Source organism: Erythranthe guttata, chromosome 12 (assembly GCF_056151865.1).
Source record: "Erythranthe guttata isolate IM_541 chromosome 12, IM_541, whole genome shotgun sequence".
NCBI classification, from domain to species: domain Eukaryota; kingdom Viridiplantae; phylum Streptophyta; class Magnoliopsida; order Lamiales; family Phrymaceae; genus Erythranthe; species Erythranthe guttata.
Genome location: NC_142544.1, coordinates 17,474,561 through 17,498,437, shown reverse-complemented (window position 1 = coordinate 17,498,437; position 23,877 = coordinate 17,474,561). Strand labels below are relative to the sequence as shown.

Genomic DNA, 23,877 nt, shown 5'->3' with positions numbered 1-23,877 from the left:
AAACGATTACGTAACTATGGGTGACTATATTGTGATTCATATTCTGCATTTTTCGATAAAAATCAACTAAATAGTTTTTAAGAATATACAAAGAAAATTAAAAAAATATGAAAATATTAATTTACAATATTATATCAGACAAATAAACAAATACGAAAAAAAAAAATGAAATTGTTAAATGTAAAATAAAAAATGATAAATGCAATTTAAATATTACTTGGTGCAAATTTTATTTTTTGTATAGGAGGGCATTTTTGGAATGAAATTTATAAAGGATGTAAAGCAAAGTTTTAGTTTGACTTGCCATTTAGTTCAAATAAGTTTTGTCACCAGAGACCAATATCTTAAGGCCCCTATATTTTATATAAAGAAAAATATAAATAACGAAGGGTTAAGTAAATTAAAACCTTAGAAAATATTAATTGGAATCATAAATTTTATGTTGCATTTTTTATTTATTAAAACCTTAAAAAAGATTAATTGGTATCATAACTTATGTTGGATTTTCTTTTATTTTCTTGCAAATTTTTTTAATAAAGATAAAAAAAAATATTATGAAACAAGTGATTATAAACCAATGTAATTTGCGAAATCAGGACGATTCCGAAATTAAAATGAATTTTAGCATTTCGACTTCTATAGAACAGAATTCGGAACCCATTTTTTACTTCCGAAAAAAATTGAAACTTCTTCGAAAAAGCCATTTCCGATCCATTCCGTCCGATTTGAACAAAAAGATGATATTGCAAAATTAAAATTAAGAAAAATTGGCCAACTAGAAAAGGAAAAGATTTTAGGGGGCAACACAATTTTTTGTCCGTTGCACCACAGTTTGTGTGTCTTGTACTAAACCAGTGTGGGGTTGCTCGCACTGATCTTACCAACTACCATAGCCTCAGAGGTTTTAGGGTTACAACATTTCGACATTCAAAAAAAGGTCTGCCTTTTCACCTTCGCAACAGTCACACAAAATTCATGCTTCCCCAAATCGATTCTTATTTTGATTGATCAGTGAAATTTTATTTCTGCAGTGCGAGAAGAAATTGATTAATTAATTATACATGGGCGTGATTGATTTGTTCGGCAAGACTTCATCTCTTTGCGTCGAAAGGCCCAAACCCAGTATCACTTGCTCTTCATTTGAGGGAAAGCCTAGGCGGATTAAACCTACATTTATGGTCCCGCCGCCGGCGTCCTCCTCTTCCGCCGCCGCCGTGCCGGTGAAAGAGGACGGCCAACAGGAGAGTGTCCGCTCGTTGACCGGAGATTCGTTTATTCGCCCCCATCTCCGTCAATTGTCGGCTTATCAACCTATTCTACCTTTCGAGGTCAATTTCTTGACACGTCTCAGTATTCATTTTTTATTTCAATAAATCTCGACAGCAACAACATGAAAGAACTTGAAACTATGATCAGAGAAACATTCTAATGCGATGTAATTCGAGACATGATAGGCATATTAGCAAATAGTTTGTAATGAATTTGATGTTGCCTGCCAACTGTTTGATTTTATGTTTGTGGAAGAAGCCAACTGTTGATTACTTATCCAATATATTCACTTCAATTTGCACTAAAATTTCCTCTGTGCATTAGTAAAATTCATGCATTTTCAACACTCCATTCTGAAGTAGGTGAATCCGATTGATTTTGAAACTTATGAACTTGTTATTTGAATGTATTATCGGTTCGAAGAACACGAATTTCCGAGTCTTTACTTATAAAATGTTAATGTTGGATATGCAGGTTTTGTCTACTCGTCTTGGTAGAAAGCCAGAGGATATTGTGAAATTAGATGCAAATGAAAATCCATACGGTCCACCTCCAGAGGTATGGCTAACATAGCCTAGCTTCCTCGTTTTTGGATGTAATAAAAAAGAATTGTCCCTCGTGCAGGCATTATCTTATATTTTTGCATTGTTTTTTAGGTTTTCGAAGCTTTGGGTTCGATGAGATTCCCATATATTTATCCCGATCCTGAAAGCCGTAGACTGCGTGCTGCACTTGCTGAAGATTCTGGTGTCGAAGCTGAGCATATTCTCGTTGGCTGTGGTGCAGATGAACTCATCGATTTGATTATGCGGTCTGTAACTTTATAACTACTTTCCGGATTTCTGCATTTGAAGTTTTTATTTTTTTCGAGTCTGATTTTGTTGCGTCTCTGTTTGAATTGATCCTACAGATGCGTGTTAGAACCTGGTGACAAGATTTTGGACTGCCCACCAACTTTTACAATGTATGAGTTCGATGCAGCTGTAAACGCAGCACTGGTTGTCAAGGGTAAATTTGTCCTTACTTATATGTTATGCCAACTATAGATTTTGCATGAGTAATTTGTTTGCCATCTTTGATACTTCCACCTTAACTCTGACCTTATACCGTCGGCAGTTCCTAGGAATCCAGATTTCAGCTTGGATGTGAAAAGAATCTTTGACGTTGTTGAGCAGGAAAAACCCAAATGTATATTCCTGACCTCACCAAACAATCCCGATGGAAGGTATTTTTACTTCGAGTATATTCTTTTTTTCATTTCTGCTTCTACAGACTGAGTTTTCACTTCCTATATGTAACATCGATTTTGATCTGGCAGCATAATTGACGATGAAACGCTTCTGAAAATACTCGGCCTGCCAGTATTGGTTGTGCTGGACGAAGCATATATTGAATTCGCGGGAATCGAGTCTAAGATGAAATGGGTGAAGAAGTACGAGAATCTAATCGTCCTTCGCACATTCAGCAAAAGAGCTGGTACTGTCATTTATCCTTTAAATGTTTTCTATGTTAATTACAATGGTATACATGCATTATGAATTCGAAACAATCGATGAGTAACGGTTTATATTGTGATGATCCAGCTTTAGCAGGACTTCGAGTGGGATACGGAGCATTTCCATTGAGCATAATCGAGTTCCTATGGAGAGCTAAGCAGCCATACAATGTGTCTGTAGCTGCTGAACTTGCAGCATGTGCAGCTTTACAGAATCCCGTCTATCTTGAGGTATCGCACGTTCAATACTGTTATATACCCAAAATTAAGACATACGCACGGGTTATGCAACGGGTTGAGGCCCGTTGGGTTCGACGGGTCCGGGTCGGATCGTTCAATTTTTTTTATTATACGGGTTCGGGTCGATCGACTTGCCCTTGCCCTTGCCCTGCCCGTATCCGGTGAGTTGGTAAAAAGGGTAGGACACTGAATGGGCCATTTCCATGAGTGCATTGCATGTCTAACTAAAATATTAAAGAAAGGAGTATTTATTACATGTTTCGATTTATGTCCAGAATGTGAAAGTGGCTTTGGTGCAAGAACGAGAAAGGCTGTTCAAGCTTTTGAAAGAAGTGCCGTTCCTCAACCCATACCCGAGCTACTCCAATTTCATCCTCTGCGAGGTTACATCTGGAAGAGATGCTAAAAAGTTGAAGGTACGACGAACGTCTTCTATATATATTCATTTATTTGAAAAATAAAACAAAATATTTATGCAAGAGCTGTAATTGCAGGAAGATCTAGCAAAAACGGGAGTGATGATCCGTCACTACAGTAACAAAGAATTAGCCGGTTACGTTCGTGTTTCTGTGGGGAAGCCGGAGCATACAGATGCTTTGATGGAGTCTCTCAAGCGCCTCTATTAACCACCCAAGTTGGCATTCAAACATTTGTGAGTAAAAATCACTCAATCTTTTAAAATTTGCTTAAGAGGTAACAACAACACACTATTGATTCAGAAAATTTATTTTCGAATATTTTCTCTTGTCTTTTATTCCATATTAAAAAGTGAATAAGGAATTTCAAAGTCACATGCATTAGGGTTTACAAACCAAGCTCCATGTGCTATTATTATGCTACTCAATTATATAAATATGTATAGATAACTCAGAATCTAGACATAAATTAGTTTCTTGTGAAGAGGAAAACAAAGGAAATGATTTATCAATTAAATGACAAATCCCAATAAAAAAGGTTCTAAATAATGGTAATAATAATTATTAATAATTCAGAATAGAGTGTCCATACATAGTGAGGGCTTTAGCTTTTGGTTTGTCCCCACTTTTTTGTTTTCATTGTGAATAAATAATTACTAGTGGATAATAAACCACTATTCTATCCTTTTTATCAATTACATTATTATTGTAATTAAGTGTAAATTATAACCACCCCTGGGTATGGTCAAATTACAAAAACTCTCCTCCAGTTTGGGTAATTACAATCACCCCCCTCAACTATAAATCTTCTTACACGTCCGCCCTTGCGGTTTCAAATTTAGTGGAATCTTCGAGATTATATGGAATATTATCACTTTTTTACCCATTTTATCCCATACGAACTCTACAATTTGAAGCAAGATGATCATAATATGTGTTTTTTAGTTTGTATATATGAGATTCTGTTGCATCAGAAACTGTATTTTTACACAAAACGAGTATAAACTAGAGCACATTCCAAGAAATCTAGATGATTATGTTGAATTTGACACCATAAGGGTGGAGGTGTAAGAAAAAATCATAATTGAGGGGGTAGATGTAATTATCCAAACAAGAGAGGTTTTTTTTGTAAATTAACCATACCTCAGGGGTGGTTGTAATTTATACTTGTAAATAAAGTTCATAGAAAAATAGGTATATGTGTATATTGCGGAATAATAACTTAATTGAAAAAAAATAAAAAAGATGAATTGAATTTTGGTTTATAAGTTACCATAATTTGTTACTAAAATTAGAAACAAAGAAAAATACATGTCTTGGTAAATAGGCATGCCAAGAAAAGCAAATAAGAACAAAACTGAAATTAATTCCAAGCAAAAAATATATATCTGAAACGACGTCGTTCATGTGTGTCTGTATTCCACACAAAAGTCAGCTTTGGCAAGCAGGCGTGGGCTGGACCACTCTTCGCATATAATTGTAATTTTACATTTAGATTTAAAAACACATGAATTTAATATATATTAATCATTTTATTTTTATTGTTAAAATGCAAAATATAAAAATATATTTTTAAACATTTCGAAATTTTCTGTAGTGCCTACGTCATTTTACCCGATTACCCGGAGCAATAAAGCTAACCACCACCAAGAAGAAGAAGATTCAACTCCACAACCGCTGTCGGCGCGCGGCGGCAGATCTGCAGAAATTAGAAAAAATAACATGAACTCCTCCGATCAACGCCGCAAGAGAAAACGCATTCTCCGCCACTCCGATTTGACGCCGTTTTCTCTCGTGCGTGTATTGTCAGTAAGATCTCTCGTCTCGTGCTTCTGTTTCCTCGCAATTATTTATCTTTTATCCTTCACGAAAATTCCGTTCAGTTCTTCGTCTCTCTTCCGCCCTGTTTTAGTGGTTTCCAGCTTACCCTTACTCTCCTCCAACTCTTCTACTTTCCCCACTTCTAAACCGGTCGCCGGTTTTCCATTCCCACTTCAAATTGAGAACCGGGTTTTGTTCCCCGATCACGTCCTGTTACTGGTGGCCGCCGAGAATGATGGTTTCACCAAGGACACCGCCGCCGCCGCCGATGAACTCGAATGCGTTTATTCTGGCAAAACCTTGTTCAGCAGCCTTAATTTCTCCGTTAAAAAGGTGCTTTCTGTAGATAAATACGATGATTTTAGGTCTGTAATTCGGTGCCCACTCCCATCTGCGAATTACTCGGCGGATTTGAATCTGAGGCGGCGTGGTAAAAATCGAATCTTTTTCAGGAGTAATTGGACACTGAGTTCTTGTTCTTGGGATAATCTTTCCTACGCCGCCGCCCTGGATGGCGGCACAGTAATCGTCTTTGTGAAGGGATTGAATCTGAGGGCCGATAAAGAATCGGATCCAAGCGGATTCACTTGCCATTTTCGGTTGCGGAAACAGGACAAGAATGGCAACTCTATCCTCAAAACAAAGGCTTTGACCGCCGCTCAAGAGATTGTGAGGTGTTCGTTGCCGACGAGCATTCAAGAAAATCCCGATCATATTCGAGGCGCTCGTGTGACCGTCGGATCGAGGCACCGCATCAATGGCAGAGATTTCATTATACCTTCCGTGGCGAAGATTTCAAGTCTAGGGTCCCACGGAAAGAGTAGGAGGAAATACGAGCTCTGTGTGTGTACTATGGTGTGGAACCAAGCTTCCGCCATTCGAGAGTGGATTACGTACCACGCTTGGCTCGGAGTTGAGAGATGGTTCGTCTACGATAATAATAGCGATGATGCGATCGATGACGTCGTCCAAGAACTTGAAAACGAAAATTTCAACGTCACGAGGCATCTATGGCCGTGGATCAAGACTCAAGAAGCGGGGTTTTCCCATTGTGCCCTTCGAGCAAAAGACGAATGCCATTGGGTTTCTTTCATGGATGTGGACGAATTCTTCTACTTCCCATACTCGACTCGCGGGCACCAAAGCTTCCGGAACTTGGGCTACGCGGGACCCAACTCGCTTCGAACTTTAGTGTCAAACTTGTCCACGTCATCATCATCGTCGTCAAGAAGTGGTGGTAGTAATATAGGAGAAATACGAACGACTTGTCATAGCTTTGGACCGTCGGGGCTGAAATCGAGGCCCAAACAGGGGGTTACGGTGGGGTACACGTGTAGGCTGCAGAGTCCAGAGAGGCACAAATCAATCGTGAGGCCCGATGCGCTGGATAAAACCCTTTTGAACGTGGTGCACCATTTCCATCTGAAGAAGGGGTTCAAGTACTTGAATTTGCCGGAGAGTGTGGCCGTAATCAATCACTACAAGTACCAAGTGTGGGAGGTTTTCAGAGCCAAGTTTTACAGGAGGGTAGCTACTTATGTTGTTGATTGGAGAGAGAATCAAAACGAAGGCTCGAGAGATAGGGCGCCCGGTTTGGGGCGGGAGGCCGTGGAGCCGCCTGATTGGCCGAGGAGATTCTGTGAGGTTTTTGACACGGGGCTTAGGGATTTTGTTTTGTCGAATTTGGCTGATTTTTCGACTGGTTTATTGCCTTGGGAGGTGAAATCTGCTCTTGACTGATCAACTTGTTTGGGGGATTTGTAAATGAAAGAAAAATAATAGTCATATTCTTTTGTTGATTGTTTCAGATTCTTGTTTTTTTGTAGCTTTAGATATAGGATTTTAGATAGCTGTAATTTTTTCTTGGTGAGGATGTAATTTTTGGATTACAAAATTAATGGAATTTATATAAAGCATGTTACACAATATTTGATAAATTAAAAAAAAATACAAAATCCACTAGAATTTACAGTAGAAAATCCTTTGGAGCAAAAATGATGTCCCATGGTTTTGAAAGGGTCAGTCTATAATTAGCATCTTCGACGACAGAACTCGGTCCGGAACTGAAACTCGGTCCACAAAATCTTGATCGGATAAATAAATACCCGATGCTGCTAAAAAATGGAGCCATCTTCTTAACTGGAGATATAAACAGTGCAGTCTTAACTATCTCTATTTGCCATGCTAATGAAAAATAAAACATGATTTGATAGCAAAACGCAAAGCGTCGACAAGCAAATCGGTAATTTAGAACAAAAAAAAAAACAAGAACCTGGAATATGAAGCTTGATTTTCTTGTTATGATATCATCAGCATGAAAGTTCATCCCTACAATTTTATATTACATAAAGAAAGATCTCTGTTATCGATCAGCAAAGTAGGTGCGGCATATATAGCATAATAAGTGTGCGTTGTATTGGAAATAAACTCGTGTTTAGAAAAAAATACCTTAGAATGTGATCACCAGGCATCATAAGTTGGCCTTGAATTCGATTGTTTAGCTTTTTTCTTGCGGTGTCAATGGCATTACATTTACCGCTTTTGCCAGTGTAGCGTCTAACTTCTCTCCGATTAATGTGATCCATGCCTAAAACCCCATTTAAATAATTTAATTTCCACCATTAAAGACTATATGATAACGAGGCAAACAATGCATTTCTGGAAAAGAAACACACACACACACACACACACACACACACACACACACACACACACACATTGATGTACATACAGGTTGTCGAATCGAGAAAATATAAAGATTGAAATGAAACGGGAAAAAAAGAACTATAACAAAACAGATACCTGGTCGGAAGTAGTGAATCCCCGAATTGTGTCGCCACCAACTATTGCAATTCCTTTATCACCAAGTGGTTGCAATATAACTGCCTGAAAACAACAAATATTTCCAGAATAAATTATTTCAGAATAACTGGTACACGTAGCAACTTTTAATTAAAAACGTACGAAAACGATATAAACCTGTGTGTTCGAAGGTAGAAACGGAAGCTCCGATTTCCCAGGATACAGTGACAAGTTGGCTAAGTAACTTTCTGAAACATAGTAAAAATATTTTCTAACACAACAACAAAAGGCCGTTAAAAAAAAATGACGGCTTGTCGTACGAAATAAAACTTACGTGATCCCGATTTGGCGAGGGCGTTATAAAGGGGTCCTTTAATTAATTTGTCAGCATCTACAGCAATAGGTTTGCTTCCATTCGATTGAGAAACATCAGCAAACCCTATTTGCAAAATGCAGATGCTATCGTAAACAACAACAAGAGACCTGCAGCATGTAACATCTGATAGAGATTCCCATGCCCTGAGAATCGACAAGAATAAAAAGTATTCTGTTTCAAAGTTTTCAGCACATGGAATTATTCACGAATGCATTCTTAATTAAGTGCATTCTCAGATTGATACCACAGTAACTCGGAAACGACAGAATCGGGAAGGTAAGGGTATATTCTTCGACATTCCACCCCGTTGGGATTTACCTGAAAATTTAAGCATCGAAGATTGAAAAATGTTTTGTGCAACTGCGAAAACTAAATCTAAAGAACCATCTCTCAAGAGGGAGAGAGAATAAAGTAGAATCGATATAAAGATTCCTCACCGCATAAATAGATTTCGGGCGAATCGAGAGCCACACAAGACCGTTTAAAATATTAGTCACAGCTAGACCAAGTGTCAACAGATCCGCTCGAGACTGTGAACTGCCAGCAAAATTTAGAGGGGCCTATAGCTATAACTCATTGTATATATACAAACGATAAACAAGAAAATATGATGTAGAAGATAACACTATCAAGCGACAGATGCTCGTTATATTAGTGATCAGCAAGTAGAATACGCATCAATTTACTCGTAAAACGAACTACACTCGGAACTTGGGAAGTTAGTATTTTACTTCAAAAACCTTATCAAGGGAAGAGATAAACTAATCAAGGCCAATCAACACAACCAAATTAAAAAATTGATCTTTGATTGATAAAATAATCAAGGCCAATCAAGCGAATCAAACGTGACTAAGGAAATTAAATAAATTCAGAACCAACATGTAATTGAATATACCTACCTGCTGGCGTCAGCAACATAGGCAATGCCGGAAACTGTGCGGTTGAAGAGCACGGCCAACAGAGATACGCCGCCGACGTAAATCGGCAAGCTCCGCGCAACGTCGTCGTTTTTGGACACCCAATCCGCCACCCAATTGGTCTTCGGCTTCGGCCCTTGATACCCTCCCTTCCATTTTGAACAGAATTTCAGTTAATTTTCAGCAAATAAAAAGGGAATGAATGAATTGCGTGTATTGTACTGTACCTGTGGGTTGAGAGAAGCCCTAATTGAGCGGCGGCGGGAAGTGAAACGGCGACGTGGTGGGTTAAACGGAACAACTAAACGGAGGAGAATTCCCGCCTCCATTGAAGATTGGTTGGTGTACTATTTTTTTTTGGAAGTATTGCAACTACGATGAAATCCAAACAGAGCCTTAACCGTTTGGTCCTTGGATAATGCCATATATTCAAATTTGGTCCTTTAGTTTCCTATCGCTAACTAAAATGGGACGCTAAACTCTGAACTTCAACTTTTACATCCAAACAGAAACTTCACCGTTTGATCCCTGGATAATGCAATATATTCAAATTTGGTCCTTTTGTTTCCTAAGTTAAACAAAATTGGACCCTAAACTCTGAACTTAAAACTTTTACATCCAAATAGAACTTTATCAATTATAACATTTTTTTATTTTTTTAAGACATTATCATCCTTCCTCTTTATTTTACAACAAAAATTTACTCTATTTTTATTATATTATAAACTTCAATATTCACAATTTTGCATACCATTGTCCCATTTGGCTAGATGGTGAGCATCTATAGGTGTTCACTCGGCCGGTAAACCGACCTAACCTAATCGAACCGAAAATTCGGTACATGGAAAATATCGAATTGAAAATTCACCAATCGGTAAAGATTTTTTAGAATTCCGATATTTGATTTTGTGTACGGTATTGATTACTAGTATACCGCACCGTACCGAATACCAAAATATTTAATAAATATTTATTTTTTCTCTTTTATTTTAAATTATTTTATTTCAAATTTTTTAAGGTTATAACAAATTATAAAAACTTTTAGATTGATATTGTCTCCTATTATTTACAAATTAGCCTCTATTGATAATAATCACATTTTACTTTTAGGGCTGATTATTAAAAATTTGAATGTCAAATTCAAGAATTAATTAATTTAAAAAATATATTTGTTTTTACATTTTTTAAAATACTAAAATCTATTCTCGGTTTTATTACCGAACCGAAAAAATTGAATAAATTTCTATACAAAACCGTACCGAATCGAATAGTTCGGTTCAATAAGCAATACAATTTTTTGAAGCACCGAAATTCTGGTACAGTTTGGTATGATATTACCGAATGAATCTACAGAAAAAATATGTTTTAACCTTACAATAATTAAATGTTAATTGAGGGATTTAATTGGTCCACCGTCATAAATTTTAAAGCGACATGTAGCAACCACCCGATTCTTGTGGAGCTCTAACGATGGAGAAGTCGACGATAATATGGTCCGTTGAAACAGCCTTTGCAATTTTCTCCAACTCAAAAATCCATTTTTATTCACGTGTATACAAACACAACTAACCAAAATTGAAATCGCTCTCACTATAAAAGTTTTTGATGTTAATGCCAATTTATTAGGACCACAATTCATATAAATTACAATACATATGATCATTTTATAAGTATATGTATATATAGAAGATAAGCAACAATATTTTTGTAAAAAGAGTACATAACTAACTAATTTTTAAATGCAAGATTAAAATTAGTATATGTATAATATATACAATAATACAAGATCAGTGGCGGGACCAGCAATTTTACGATTTTGACCACAGTCATGTCTTAGTACTGTAAAATAGTGTCAAATTGAAACATAAATCCCGTTATTTGAGTATGTAAAATCGATATTTTCTTTTGCGAAAGTGACAACATATATTAATCGACACTATTACACGCAATTTACATATTTCTAGAAGATGATAAATGAGTTGAGGATTTCTCAAATTCCATTAAATTAATTATAAAAAAAAACACATGGATTATAATTTATATGAGATAGTGCTAATAGTGGTTTAGTCACCTGTTTAATTAGGTCAAGTGACTCTTGTTCCATCTCAAAAGATATGAGTAAAAGTGCATGCAATATATCCTAATAAGATCCAAGTGCTTGCTAATTTATTATGTTTTTTTTTTCCATGAGCTTTTTACGAGGATTTATGTCGAGACCTTTGAATTGGGCATCTTCGATCAAAATACAACTCAGATACGTTACTCGTCCACCAAGGAATGACCTAGCGGTTGGAGCAGCAGGTGAGCATGTGTCAAATGACCCAAATTCAAATCTCTTTTGTCAGCGGTCGCTATGTCGACCTTATCACATATGATTAACCTAGTGTGATTTAAGTCGTCTCTCGTGTGATTTGTAATCTACAATACGAGATTGTAGGTTTACCCCATAAACCTATATGATTGACTGCAGATTTACATTCATCAAATAATATTTCATTGTACAATTTCACTAATTATAAAATCATAAATATAGTAAAAAGGGCATCTAATAATCTTATAATTTAGAAAAGAATAAAAGAAAAATCACTAAAGAAAAAAAAAAAGATGGATTGAAAAGAAGTGAGTGAAAGTGGATATTGGTGGGTGGGGTCAAAAATGGGCTTATCCTCACAAATCCCACCCACCACCAATGGTGTTTAGCCAAAGCCATCCATCCATCCCCAAATATAAAGTTGAGTCTCGAGGGAATATGCTTTTTTGACGGTATACAATCCACCCTTCTCCTCCACCATCCCCTTTTTTTTATTATTATTTTATTTTTTTATTTGAAAAATAAAATAATAATTATAATATATGATATTACAAACAAGACTTTTTAGCAGCTCCAATTAGAATCATGTCTCTCTAATTTGGAAATTTCATAAGCAAGCAACCAAACAAAATTTTGTCAATTACGTGGTGTTTTAGGTCTAAATAAATCATTGTTTGCTGATTAAAACTCAACTCTCGGTGGAGGAATAATCCTGTGTTTGTGCACCACACCCACTATTCGATGTTACACGCTTTATTCAAATAAGACTTTATTTTTTCAATATTCAAAAGAGACTTTCTTCACCAAGTAAAACATTATCGTATATTTGGATAAGATGCCCTTTGATGTTTTTTCAAAAATAATTTCATCTTTCATGAAACTTTGTTGTTGTCCAATTAATTTGAATTCCTTTTCTATGAAATATTATCATTTCTTTTGTTTATCGAAGATTTTAGAAAATAAATCGAATCTGTTAACTTTGGTTCTGATATCAATTGTAGGATTTCATGTGCTATCAGTTGTCTTAAAATCAATTGGTGGTGTCACGAAAGACACACTAAGCGTTTGCGATATTCGATCATGAGTCGTCCGTACCCAAGCTAATAAATTAAAACTATAAATTGAGTTGGACAAAACTCGAAACCCGATGACTTCGTCTGATTTATTCAAGCATGATGTGGTACGATTCCACGTCACATTTTGCAATTCCTCCCTGACACTCTTTGGCACAAAGGTCGTTAGGGCGCCGAGATTGGTCCCGACGTTCAAATCAGCTTTGTATAATAGAAGATTCAGAGAATTCAAGAGACTGCTCCATAGAGTTCTTAGTGTTTATATGGAAATATATATTCTCAGGGCCTAAATCACTTAACATGCGCGACTGTTTAGATTTATGTCAGTTTGGACTTTGGCCAACTTGGGCTAGTAATATTTATTATAAGAAGGTGTTACGGTGCACCGTCGAAGCAGCGGATAATTTCCCTGGGTAATGAAAAGTTGATGACAACACATCAAAATCTGATTGGACATTGAAACAAAAACAAAGCCCTCACTGCTACGTAAACTAGAAACAGTTTATAACTTCTTCTCCATCACCACACAGAAACCCCATTTCGTCTTCTCATTTTTCCTTCCCCCGATCGCAAATTGGCCGAATTTAAGCTTCATTTTCTTCACGGCGATGACGGCGATGGAGAGCAGATGCTCGGATTACTCCGCCGTGGACGATGCCCAGAGCCCGCGGACGTTCTCGGAGGTCAGCGGCGGCGGCGGCGGTAAGGGTTTCATGCTGTTCGGCGTGAGAGTTATGATGGAAGGATCGTTTAGGAAGAGTGCTAGTATGAACAATTTGGCTCTGTACGATCAGCAGCCACAGGATTCCACCAACGATGCCGCCGCCGGGTATGCTTCCGACGACGTCGTTCACCCCTCCGGCAGAAACCGCGAGCGGAAAAGAGGTAAAATCGCTTGCTCAATTGATTTTAAAATTAATGTGATCTTAACTCAATTAGATGATTTTTTTTTATTTTTTTTTGTGTGGAAAATTGGAAATTGATTTGCGATTTGGGGATTATTTACGTAGGGGTGCCATGGAGTGAAGAGGAACACAGGCTTTTCCTGCTGGGTCTGCAAAACGTTGGGAAAGGAGATTGGAGAGGAATTTCAAGGAACTATGTCAAAACAAGAACACCTACTCAAGTTGCTAGCCATGCTCAGAAGTACTTCCTCCGCCGGAACAACCACAACAGGCGGCGCCGGAGATCCAGTCTTTTCGACATAACTACCGACGCAGTATGCTCCAAAAATCCCCCTATTTTAAAAATTATCATTTTAAAGTTATAATTGAATACTTCTATGTTGAGTATTTGCTCTGTTTCGATGATTAATTCCGTCCCACGGTTGTGTCTAAATAGGAATTTCTCTATTTTTGTTCATTTCATTTAATTTAGAGTAGTAGTGACAAAAGTAATAGGACCAGTTTGGAATTGGATCTGCATTAATTTCTTATTATTTTAGTGAATAATTGCATATGACCTAGTCTTGATTGTGACATTATCACCAGCAACCTAATTTTAGTGCAATAATAAGTTTTAGTAGCCCCTCCACTACAATAAAGTAATAAACTTGGTCAATAGCAGCTGATCATCTTTTATCTCTGGATTTTTTAAGTCTTGATTTCGTCGATAATTGCAGGTTTTATTGCTTCCGACTTTTTCGGTATTTTTTTATTTATTTTGTCTTTCTTAACTCCGTGTCGTTTTGTACTCAACAGGTTGTCGGTTCTGCAATTCAAGATCAAGAAAAGTTACCTCAGCCTCTTATAATAACACAACAACAACAACAACAACAACAAGACAACCTTAGCCAAAATCTCGAAAGCTTCCCCGTTTCTGTTTTTCCTATGGCTATCACACCTTTAGTAATACCGATCGCTAACGAAAAAAATCCGATCGAAAAAAATCTGACACTTGGACAGTTGAATCAGCTGAGCAATTCACCAAAGCCCATCAGGCCAATTCCTATTTTACCAGTCCCTCCATCTACCAAAATGGCCAACCTGAACCTAAACAACACGACCACAACCACCTTCGAGCAGCCGCCTCCATCTCTGTCGCTCAATTTGTCGATATCTTCACATCAATCGCCACCGTCCAATCAGCAGCAGCAGCAGCCGCCACCTGGACGGCACGTGTCGGCATTCCAAGCAATGCCAGCTGCTTCCTCAAGCTTTAATGGGAGTGGTGGGGATAGCATCATTAGTGTTGCTTGATGGGAAGTTGTTAATTATATGATAAAATGTTTATAGTGATCTTTGTGGTGTAAAGTTGGGTAATATGTTGTTACTACTTTTCAGTAATGTGTTCTTATTTCAAGATGGATTTAGTTAGATTGGATTAGATTATTTAATTTGGAGGATAGTTGATGATTGTATTATTATTATTATTGTACAGTGTAAGGAGATCTGTGGAAGTGGTTGTCGTTTTCACTAAGTTTGTTCTCGTGTGGGATCTCTGTGTTGTTTCTTTCTTTGTCTGTAGCTAAATAAATAATTGTCATGTGGGATTTCTGTTGTTTTTTATTTCTCGATTTCTCTGTTAATGGAAAATATATTATTATTGTTATTATTTTTTTTTTTTTGAGAAGGAAAATATATTATTATTCAATATGAACGTTTAAAGGGCCTCCAATTTTGACATCTCAACAGATACAGACATAGTTTATGTTTGTATTTATTACGAGCATAATAAATTAATATTAATAGTCCTTTGGGGCAAAGGAGCAGACACGTGTATTGTAGGATATTAATAATAATTCCAATTATTTATTTTAATTAAAAGAAAGAGAGACAAAAATATATATATTTTTCACATTTTTTATTCGGACAGAGATAACTCAGTAATTTGAGTTATTAAATACTCATTTGATATTTGAGATAATATTTTAATATTAATTTAAAATACATCTACTCCAACCATGGTTAGCAAATTAATTATCAATTGGAAGTTTATGGGTAGTTTTATTTGTAATTGCCACATATCAACTTCTAATTGGATGTTTAGGCGATTAATTTTTTGATAACTCAATTTCCAGCAAGTATATTTACATTTCTTGAGATGAATTATCAAAATTAAATCTTCATTTGATAATAACTAAGTGCAAATGTTTGTTGAGAGATCTTTCGTATTTGCAATATGAATTTGCTTATTTGGGCTTTTTATTTAAAACTTTTTAACCCATGTAAAAATTTAAATTATTCTCATGGGCCAAATTAATTATGCACATGTATCATTAATCCATGCAATAATTGAAAAATAAACTGTCGATTAAAACAGTTGTTAAACCTCTATAAATTAATATAGTGGGGACAAGTAAAATTTTATTAATTTATAGAAATATTAATAATCGAGCTAAAAAATTAGAGTGTTTTTACCGAATCGAAATAAAAAAAATTATTATTTTAACGAGGTTATTAATTTATCGAGGTCAGACCGTAAGTAGAAATTTGGAACAATATAAGGATATCAAACATTACAGGGACCAAAATGGAATGAACAAAATCAGTTGGGGTCGTATATATAATATTTCATATTTCGAAAGAGAGATCGATCTGCGAATTCATTCCATTAACACCCAAGATCTCGCACCAGAGAAGAAGAAAGTACAGAGGGAAAACAAAATGATCGACTCTATCGGACCGCCATTAATACCACCTCTCGTCTTCTTTCTATTGTTATTTACATCCGCCCAAGTATCGCTCTCGTAAGTCAAAACCCTTTTCTTTTTCGTTTATGTAAAGTTAGGATTTTTATGTCGAATTCTAATGCTGTTTGTGAGATTTGATTTATGAATTGATGATTGTTAAAATTACAGAGAATTAACAGCAATGAAAGGGAGAAGTCTGATGGGTATTAAGGAAACCCCAAATGGAGGAAATGTCACCTTCGATTGCTCTCCTTCGGGCCCTTGCATACCCTGCGCTCGCTCTGAAAAGGTGCCTGCTCTCTCTCTCTCTCTCTCTCTCTCTCTCTCTCTCTCTCTCTCTCTCTCTCTCTCTCTCTCTCTCTCTCTCTCTCTCTCAATGTGTGTGTGTGTGTGTGTGTATTTCTTTTTGGGTTTTAATTTGCTATTAATTTTCAGAATCGTGCTAGGATTTGGTTTTTGCTTCTGATTATAGGGTTTCTAATTTTTGTGGGTATATATATATATATATATATATATATATATATATATATATATATATATATATATATATATATATATATATATATATGATGGCATGAATGTAATTAGTCGGATTACGAAAACGACTCAGCTAATCGGAACTGGAATTTTATGCTCTCTGCACAACATTTTATTTGCCCCATCATTCCCTATATTATAATAGTGTGTTAAGGTTTTCTAGTTTGATGCTGTTTCTTAGAGGGACGAAAAATACCACTGTGGCGAAACCGGATATCGCATTCGCTTGAAATGCGTGCCCTCCGGCTCTGATTCGAAAGATGCAAAAAGTTCAAAGGCGCAGGAAAAACGATCCACTCTCGAGTCTGATGAGCAAATCACTTCTTCGTCTAGGCAAAGAAGATTGAAGAGTGATTCGTCCAAATCGAAAGGTTCTTATGCCACTTACAGAAGCTGTATACCTGCAGTAAACGAAGAAAAATTGTCGGTGCTTGGTTTTGAGGTAAGTTCGTACAATAATATCGAAGTAATATATATAAAGTAGTGGTTATATTTCGGAAACATATACACGAAGGGATTTAATTGAAACGAGAAAGTTAAATGTATTGATGGTATTATAAGAATTGTTATAGTAAAATAAATTCTTTATCGCTTGTTATATGACATCAAAACGAAAATAGAGTAACAGAACAGGCTGAGATTGGTTTTTTCGTGTTCAGGAAAGAAAACTACACGTTAGGAAAATTGATGAAATAATGTTTAGAAAGATTGGGAAACGAGGCAGTTAAAGGAGCTAATGAACTTCGTTTTGACAACAGTGAAAATGAGTCTTGATAGAGCGTATTCTTGTTTGTCGGTAGATACGAAATTTATCTCTAACGATGGATTATTGGGATTAGCTATTTGCGTGAGAGAGAGAACCAGTTTCTTCAAGTTTAACCAACTCCGCTTTAGTTCGCATGAACGTTTAATTACTTACTCGAGATATGTTCGATTCACTGAGTTCATCTTCTATTCATTTGTATTGTCTTTATTTTTCTTTCCAGGCAATAATGCTGGCTTTGCTGGTAAGCAGTGGCTCGTTTATATATGTGAGGCGGAAACGAAGTAGTGCTGCAGCAGGTGGTGCACCGGTCAGGCTCCCAACTAATCCTAGGTTTTAAGTTTCACTACGAATTACGACTTTACATAAACTGTTTTTTTTTCTTTTTCTTTTTTTTTTTTTTGTTATAATGTGAAGGGGTGTTGTAAATTCCTTTTATACGTGGTGTTACAACTCACACAAACTACAAATTCCTTGTGGCGTTTTGTTATTAACTATTTGAGTCGGTACTAAACGAGCTATCTTATGTGGAAGTGGTTCCCGAATGTTATATATAAAGTCGATTCTCGACAAATTGTAATAGCTCAACCTAGATTTGTATGTGCTTTTGTTACTTGTGAAACAGTGATTACTCAACTTGGTGTGATGGAAATTTCAAATTTCTAAAATTCCATTTTTTCGATTTGTTATTTTGACCGTAACTGGAACTACTTCATAAGAAATTTGAATTTTTTCGGAAAGTGCCAAGAAAAGATTTAGTCGAATAAATGTATTTTAAGTTGAACACCATACGGATACTTGTTAGTTAACTAGAAAGGTGGTGGAAAACTGACATAGGTTAGAAAAACTGCTTCCTACAATTCCAAGGACAAAATAAATTACAGAACATCAATATACCATGCCATCATTCCTTTTTCTCCTCTCCCAAGAAAAAAAAAAGATAAAATAAATATACAAAGAGAAAATACTCGATGGTCGCGTAAACCCTCCGTCAAATATCTTGAGCACATAACCAAATCGAGGAGTAGAGCAAACCCCAAAACAAAAGAATGATGTAGACATTATAATCCTCAAACAACAATCCTTTTTTCTCTTAAGACAAACACATCTACAGTAAAATAACTGCACCTGAGAGTTCACAAAAAATAGTCTGGAGTTTTGCGCGTTGTGTCTGGTTCAATCTGCCGAGGTGCAGGGTCGAACTGGAGGAAATTCTGCTCCATATTCTCCCCAATTTCAAGAATCGCAGCCATGTTCCCACATCGGTAACAATAGTTTGGAGCGCTGAAAACTGTCACCACATTCTTGTCCTACAAATCAGAAACGAAATGATTATTAATAATAATAATTTTTTTTTATTCTTTTTATATTACATATATATGTATCTATGTACAAACCTGACACCAGTTGAAACCCTCCATGACAAGCTGGTGGGCTCTTGAAATTAGAGTGAGACCATTGGTGTGGTTAAACTGAGCAGCTATGTCCTGTCCAAAGGTGTAACCGGCCCCACGTGGTGATATTCCCCAACCGCAACGGTCGTCCGGGTCAGACCATAAGAGATCACACATTGGTCCTTCATGTGGGACCTACCCAGTCAACCAACAAACACATTGATAAGCGAAGTTGTATAGGAAAAAAAGATCAAACCGAAGAAGATTGTTTTATATATGTTTGGAGAGAGAAATTTGAGATGCAGTAAAGAATAATACACCACCACATACAAGACTTATACCTCCTGTATACGGTCTAAAGCTCGAATGTTGTCTAAGGTATCAAGGGAGGGTGAAAGACCTCCATGCAAACAGAAGATCTACAGAACAAATGTAAGTCATCAGATATAATAATAGAGATGTTGAATTCTGAATAAAGGAATATGTATATTTGTCATCCAGACCTGACTTTCGATTAGTGCTGTCAACGGGAGATAATCAAAGAGATCGGTGAAATACTTCCACACATTGGCATTGCCATACTTCCTCAAGCATTCATCATAAAACCCATACCTGGAACACGATACAAGTGCATGAATAATCTTGACATCAAAGACACAAAATTTGAAAAATGAGAATACGGAAAAAAATAAGCTTTGGAGGGAAAAACTATATATATAATAATCATTCAGCAATATCATAATGTGAGATGATTTTTCACGACATGAACTGATTTTTCAGAAAATAAGCACACAAACTGATTTTTCATGACTTGAACTGCTGTCAGTTTGGAACATACTGTAAGCATCATGTATACTCTGTTGCATACACAAACCAGCCTTATCGCATTTTCTGTAACCAGTGGTGTTTATTTATACAACTGTGAAAATTGAAATACTTAGCCTACACTGCTAACCAATTTCTTGCAGTTCTATTAAATATAATCTGAGAGCAAGTACTAAAGACCATACAGTTGCAGCACTTAGAATAGAGCATATAAGCTGTGAACCACAGAAGAAAGAGAAGAGAGATCCAACAAGCAAAAGAGTGTTCAATCAGTAACCTAACTTTTTTTTCATTTGAATTTACTTGTTTCTATATTGAGCTCCACACTGATATTACGCAAACTCAAGACATTTATTTAATGTATTAATATGCTAACCTTTAGCCAAAGTTATAAATAAGGTACATTATAATGACTATGTTATTGTGTCATGTATAGTATTTCTTTCAGAGTACAATGAAATTAAATAACAGAGGTGAGGTCCTAGACCAACCACAGTGCATTTTACAAGGTTTTGTGGCACGTGCCATGCAGCTATTGAAGGCCGAAAAAATAATTAAACTCAGAGCGTCAAACATAGAAACCTGGGAGTAAATTTTTCTTTCCCTTGTTTTCCGCCTTTTCTTTCGGACCCCAGTCTTAAATGCATGTTTTTATTATCTTTCTTTTTGTTTCTTTTTTTTTCCTATGCATTATCTTTTCTTCGTTTCCCTACACTACAGGCCAATCCCAACCCATGCTTCCCCTCTTTCTTGTTTTTTGTCCTTGTGTCAATTCCCCCCATCCTGTCTATTTGTACATCTATAAGTTGTTGAAATTGTGTGTTGATTTTTTTTCTATTTTTTGTGAGATGGGCATTGAGAATTATATAGGGAACAAAATGCTATAATGCGCCTAATTTTGAAAAGGCGCGTGTCATGGGCCCAAGGCTCTAGGTCACCTTTATGCCTAGAGCCTTGAACACAAGCACACCACATCAGAGAAGGCAGATGTCTTACACTTGAGTGATTTGTCGGCTTTCATGATTTCCTCTAAGGATTGTGATTCTGTCTCTATAACGGACTTTCAGAGCCACTAAGAGTGAGACAGTCTCCACTGAGTAGTACCCACGATCTGCATTAACCGAATACTTAGTTAGTAAAATGTCATCGTAGACTTCAAATGTTGTGGTCTACTATCATAACAAAGCTAAAAAACTATTAATATATTTAGCTAAAACGGAGGGATTTATCCAACCCATTTTTTTTTTAAATTAGACTCAATAAAGACAGCACATTAACACAAACTTACGTCCTGCTTAAAAGCACATGGCTTAATGCAATTGGTTATTTGAAAAACACAATCCCGTGTTTTCGCTAGGAAACACCAATACTGAAGCTTCATGTGGCTTATAAGGAATGATATGAACCCGAACCAATAGAAAAGCCTCTCTCTTTATGTGCATGCACAAATTACTTTTTTTCTTCACCGAATACTGTTGAACACGTAGCATTCAAACTCTTTTCACAAAAATTGAAAGCATACGCAATCATTCTTCTTTTGCCCTTTTTCCATCTAAACCAAAATATTTCAACATCAATATCATATAAACTCATTAGCTCAAACTAAAACTATTCCCAATAATTTTTGAACCATTTCCTCTATCGTACCCACTAACTTCACCGATTGCTAAGAGAAATAAACACATAGGCGAAATCAGTCCCCATTGTCAATTTTAAAGCTCTATTTAGTTCGTCAGCATTACTGAAAACTTAATAACTAATATCCAATATTTAGTATAAAGACGAACTAAACAGTAAGCTAATAATTGCATCATTGGATGAATCAAATTAAACAATTAGCAAAAGAACCAGTTCCTGTTGGCAATTTTTGTTTTAATTTCAAGATTTAGGAAAATAGATATTCAAAACAAAAGTCAGACATCACAAGGTTATATCTTTAGTAGATTAAATTAAACATACCTCACATTCAAAACACTTCTTTAATTTCCAATATTACCCTCCATAACCACCAAACTCAACCCTTAATCAAGAGCAAAACCATGTTTTTATCCAACTCACAGGACTATCTTGAACACACCTAACATTAAATTCATACATATCCAACCTACATACAGATCAGCAAACAGCTTTCCTCAATTAATTCACCAAAAAAAGGTAAGCAAAAACAACAAAAAAAACTCACCAACGTAGTCACCCATGAAGAGGTAATTCGTGTCCGGAGTATTGCCACCAATCCGGAAAAGCTCGATCAGATCGTAGAACTGGCCATGGATATCGCCGCACACAGTAACAGGGCATTTCACCGGCTGCACGTTCCATTCCTCCACCAAAATCGCCCGCGCTTGATCGCACAAAATCTTCACCTCCGCCTCTGATAGCGGCTTGCACTCCATCAATTGCTCTAATTGCCTATCCAAATCCCCATGTCCCGGCATTTTTTTAATTAAGAACAAAAAACAACACAAAAACCCCCTTTTACTCTTTTCAGCTGTTGAATTTTTCAGCACCTCGATCCGAAGTTCGAACCGGAGATTCAAAAATTAAATACGCCAAAGAAGGAAATTGATTTGCCGGCCGATCACCTGAGATCTAGATTTCGGAGAGAGAGAGAGAAAAAAAAAATCAGTAAAAATTAGAAAAAAAAATTGGTGTACTTTTTCATGATTTTCTATTTGTAAGATCCGATTCCATTTCAGAGAGAATCTAAATTCAGAAATGGTTGAGAAAATATTTTTTTTTAAACATTAGTGTTGATTACATATAGATAGATACAGAAGAGGCGGATGTATATATGTGACTATGTGAGCGTCTGTGTGTTGTATGTGTGCATAGATTTGGTTATCGTTTGTGTTGTGTGTAGGACTGATAACAAATGATGGAAACGAAATAAAACTCAAATGAACTCCAAATGAAATGAAATGAAATGGAAATGCACTTCTACTGTTTGTGGCTCACACATATTACATATATATTCCTTAAAATAATGTGAAGAGTGCGGGATTATTGCACATTACTCCTTGTAAATTATAATATTTTCAAAATACCCCTGTATACAAAGGTTTATTATTTTATTATTTTTTTGACTGCAAGACTTTCCTTGGGCTAATCCAGTATACAGTCTCGAATATAGAGCCCAGTTACAGATACTCCAATATAAAATGGGCCCAAATTATTTTGGACACATGGTTTTTCTTTTCCTTTTTCCTTTTTTTTTTTTAACTTAGAACTTAATGAATATATTTGAAGTTGTTCGTCACGTGTAGGGGTCGTTAACGAGCCGAGCCGACTTGAAAAAAGTTCGAACTCAAACTCGAGCTTGAGTTCGCGAGCTCGAGCTCTTTTAAGTTGTTCGTGAACTCACGAGCCATCCTTTTATTTTATTTATATTTTTTTATATATTATTTTTATTTCAATAATATAATAATATAAAAAAACACATAAAAATTAAAAATATATATAATTACAATTAATTTTTAATAATAAAAAATAATTTTAGGAAAAAAAATCAAAATGAACTTGGACTCAAGCTCGAGCAAAATAAAAAAAAATACTTAGATAAATTCGAGCTCGAACCTGTCAAAACAACTGAACTAGGTCCGAGCTCGACTCATTCGCAGCCCTACAAGCTCGGTTCACTGACACCCCTAATCAGATTGAATTATTTCGTATATAGTAGGAAAGGGAATTTGATGAATGGATGTTCCACATTTAAAGACACAATTAGATGGGTGATTATAATGGAGAGATTGTGTGTGTATGTGTGAGAGAGAAAGAAGAGAGAGAGAGAGAGAGATGAATGAGTGATTCTCATAGCTAATCGTTTTCCTCTGGAAAATGTACCATGGGAGCTGCGATTCAACACATGACATTTTTCTACCAATTATTCTTCTTTCGTCTGCCTGATCTGCCATGGAAGAAAACGGCTCGCCCCGCATCCGGCGGCCCGACGGCTACAACAGGCTGAGAACCACATTCGAAACCGAACAACAACAACCACCCAACGCCGC

At 36.2% G+C, this 23,877-nt stretch overlaps 6 protein-coding genes across 12 annotated transcripts; 4 read left to right on the top strand and 2 right to left on the bottom strand.

Annotated features, from left to right (window-relative positions):
* Positions 1-599: 599 nt before the first annotated feature.
* LOC105967662 (histidinol-phosphate aminotransferase, chloroplastic) lies at positions 600-3,819 on the top strand. Its single transcript, XM_012992278.2, has 10 exons — positions 600-937; positions 1,032-1,328; positions 1,744-1,827; positions 1,926-2,080; positions 2,180-2,277; positions 2,386-2,494; positions 2,588-2,745; positions 2,853-2,995; positions 3,280-3,420; positions 3,499-3,819. Exons 2-10 carry the CDS (start codon positions 1,062-1,064, stop codon positions 3,628-3,630), a joined length of 1,287 nt encoding a protein of 428 aa, XP_012847732.2. The 5' UTR covers positions 600-937; positions 1,032-1,061; the 3' UTR covers positions 3,631-3,819.
* A 1,141-nt stretch (positions 3,820-4,960) lies between these two features.
* Positions 4,961-7,165, top strand: LOC105967616 (glycosyltransferase family 92 protein RCOM_0530710). Its single transcript, XM_012992222.2, has one exon. The coding sequence runs from the start codon at positions 5,143-5,145 to the stop codon at positions 6,979-6,981; it is 1,839 nt and encodes a 612-aa protein (XP_012847676.2). The 5' UTR covers positions 4,961-5,142; the 3' UTR covers positions 6,982-7,165.
* CCB4 (cofactor assembly of complex C) lies at positions 7,120-9,748 on the bottom strand. Of its 7 annotated transcripts, none has more exons than XM_012992223.2 (10): positions 9,564-9,748; positions 9,319-9,485; positions 8,857-8,956; positions 8,664-8,737; positions 8,378-8,562; positions 8,221-8,291; positions 8,044-8,127; positions 7,690-7,828; positions 7,514-7,569; positions 7,120-7,380 (listed from the first exon to the last, which is right to left on the bottom strand). In XM_012992223.2, exons 1-8 carry the CDS (start codon positions 9,663-9,665, stop codon positions 7,739-7,741), a joined length of 873 nt encoding a protein of 290 aa, XP_012847677.2. In that variant the 5' UTR covers positions 9,666-9,748; the 3' UTR covers positions 7,120-7,380; positions 7,514-7,569; positions 7,690-7,738. The 7 variants fall into 7 exon arrangements, with proteins under 7 accessions (XP_012847677.2, XP_088682172.1, XP_012847678.2 ...); XM_088826046.1 differs by having other exon boundaries at positions 7,706-7,828; positions 9,564-9,726; XM_012992224.2 differs by having other exon boundaries at positions 7,120-7,425; positions 9,564-9,722.
* A 3,328-nt stretch (positions 9,749-13,076) lies between these two features.
* On the top strand, positions 13,077-15,138 carry LOC105967652 (myb-like transcription factor family protein). Its single transcript, XM_012992265.2, has 3 exons — positions 13,077-13,605; positions 13,731-13,939; positions 14,421-15,138. The coding sequence occupies exons 1-3, from the start codon at positions 13,329-13,331 to the stop codon at positions 14,916-14,918; spliced, it is 984 nt and encodes a 327-aa protein (XP_012847719.1). The 5' UTR covers positions 13,077-13,328; the 3' UTR covers positions 14,919-15,138.
* A 1,046-nt stretch (positions 15,139-16,184) lies between these two features.
* Positions 16,185-18,319, top strand: LOC105967476 (structural polyprotein). Its single transcript, XM_012992074.2, has 4 exons — positions 16,185-16,408; positions 16,520-16,640; positions 17,070-17,330; positions 17,875-18,319. The coding sequence occupies exons 1-4, from the start codon at positions 16,197-16,199 to the stop codon at positions 17,989-17,991; spliced, it is 711 nt and encodes a 236-aa protein (XP_012847528.1). The 5' UTR covers positions 16,185-16,196; the 3' UTR covers positions 17,992-18,319.
* A 166-nt stretch (positions 18,320-18,485) lies between these two features.
* Positions 18,486-22,769, bottom strand: LOC105967598 (serine/threonine-protein phosphatase PP2A-2 catalytic subunit). The gene is made up of 7 exons (XM_012992204.2): positions 22,629-22,769; positions 22,053-22,459; positions 20,867-20,981; positions 19,549-19,657; positions 19,387-19,464; positions 19,049-19,240; positions 18,486-18,961 (listed from the first exon to the last, which is right to left on the bottom strand). The coding sequence occupies exons 2-7, from the start codon at positions 22,303-22,305 to the stop codon at positions 18,788-18,790; spliced, it is 921 nt and encodes a 306-aa protein (XP_012847658.1). The 5' UTR covers positions 22,306-22,459; positions 22,629-22,769; the 3' UTR covers positions 18,486-18,787.
* Between the last annotated feature and the right edge of the window lie 1,108 nt (positions 22,770-23,877).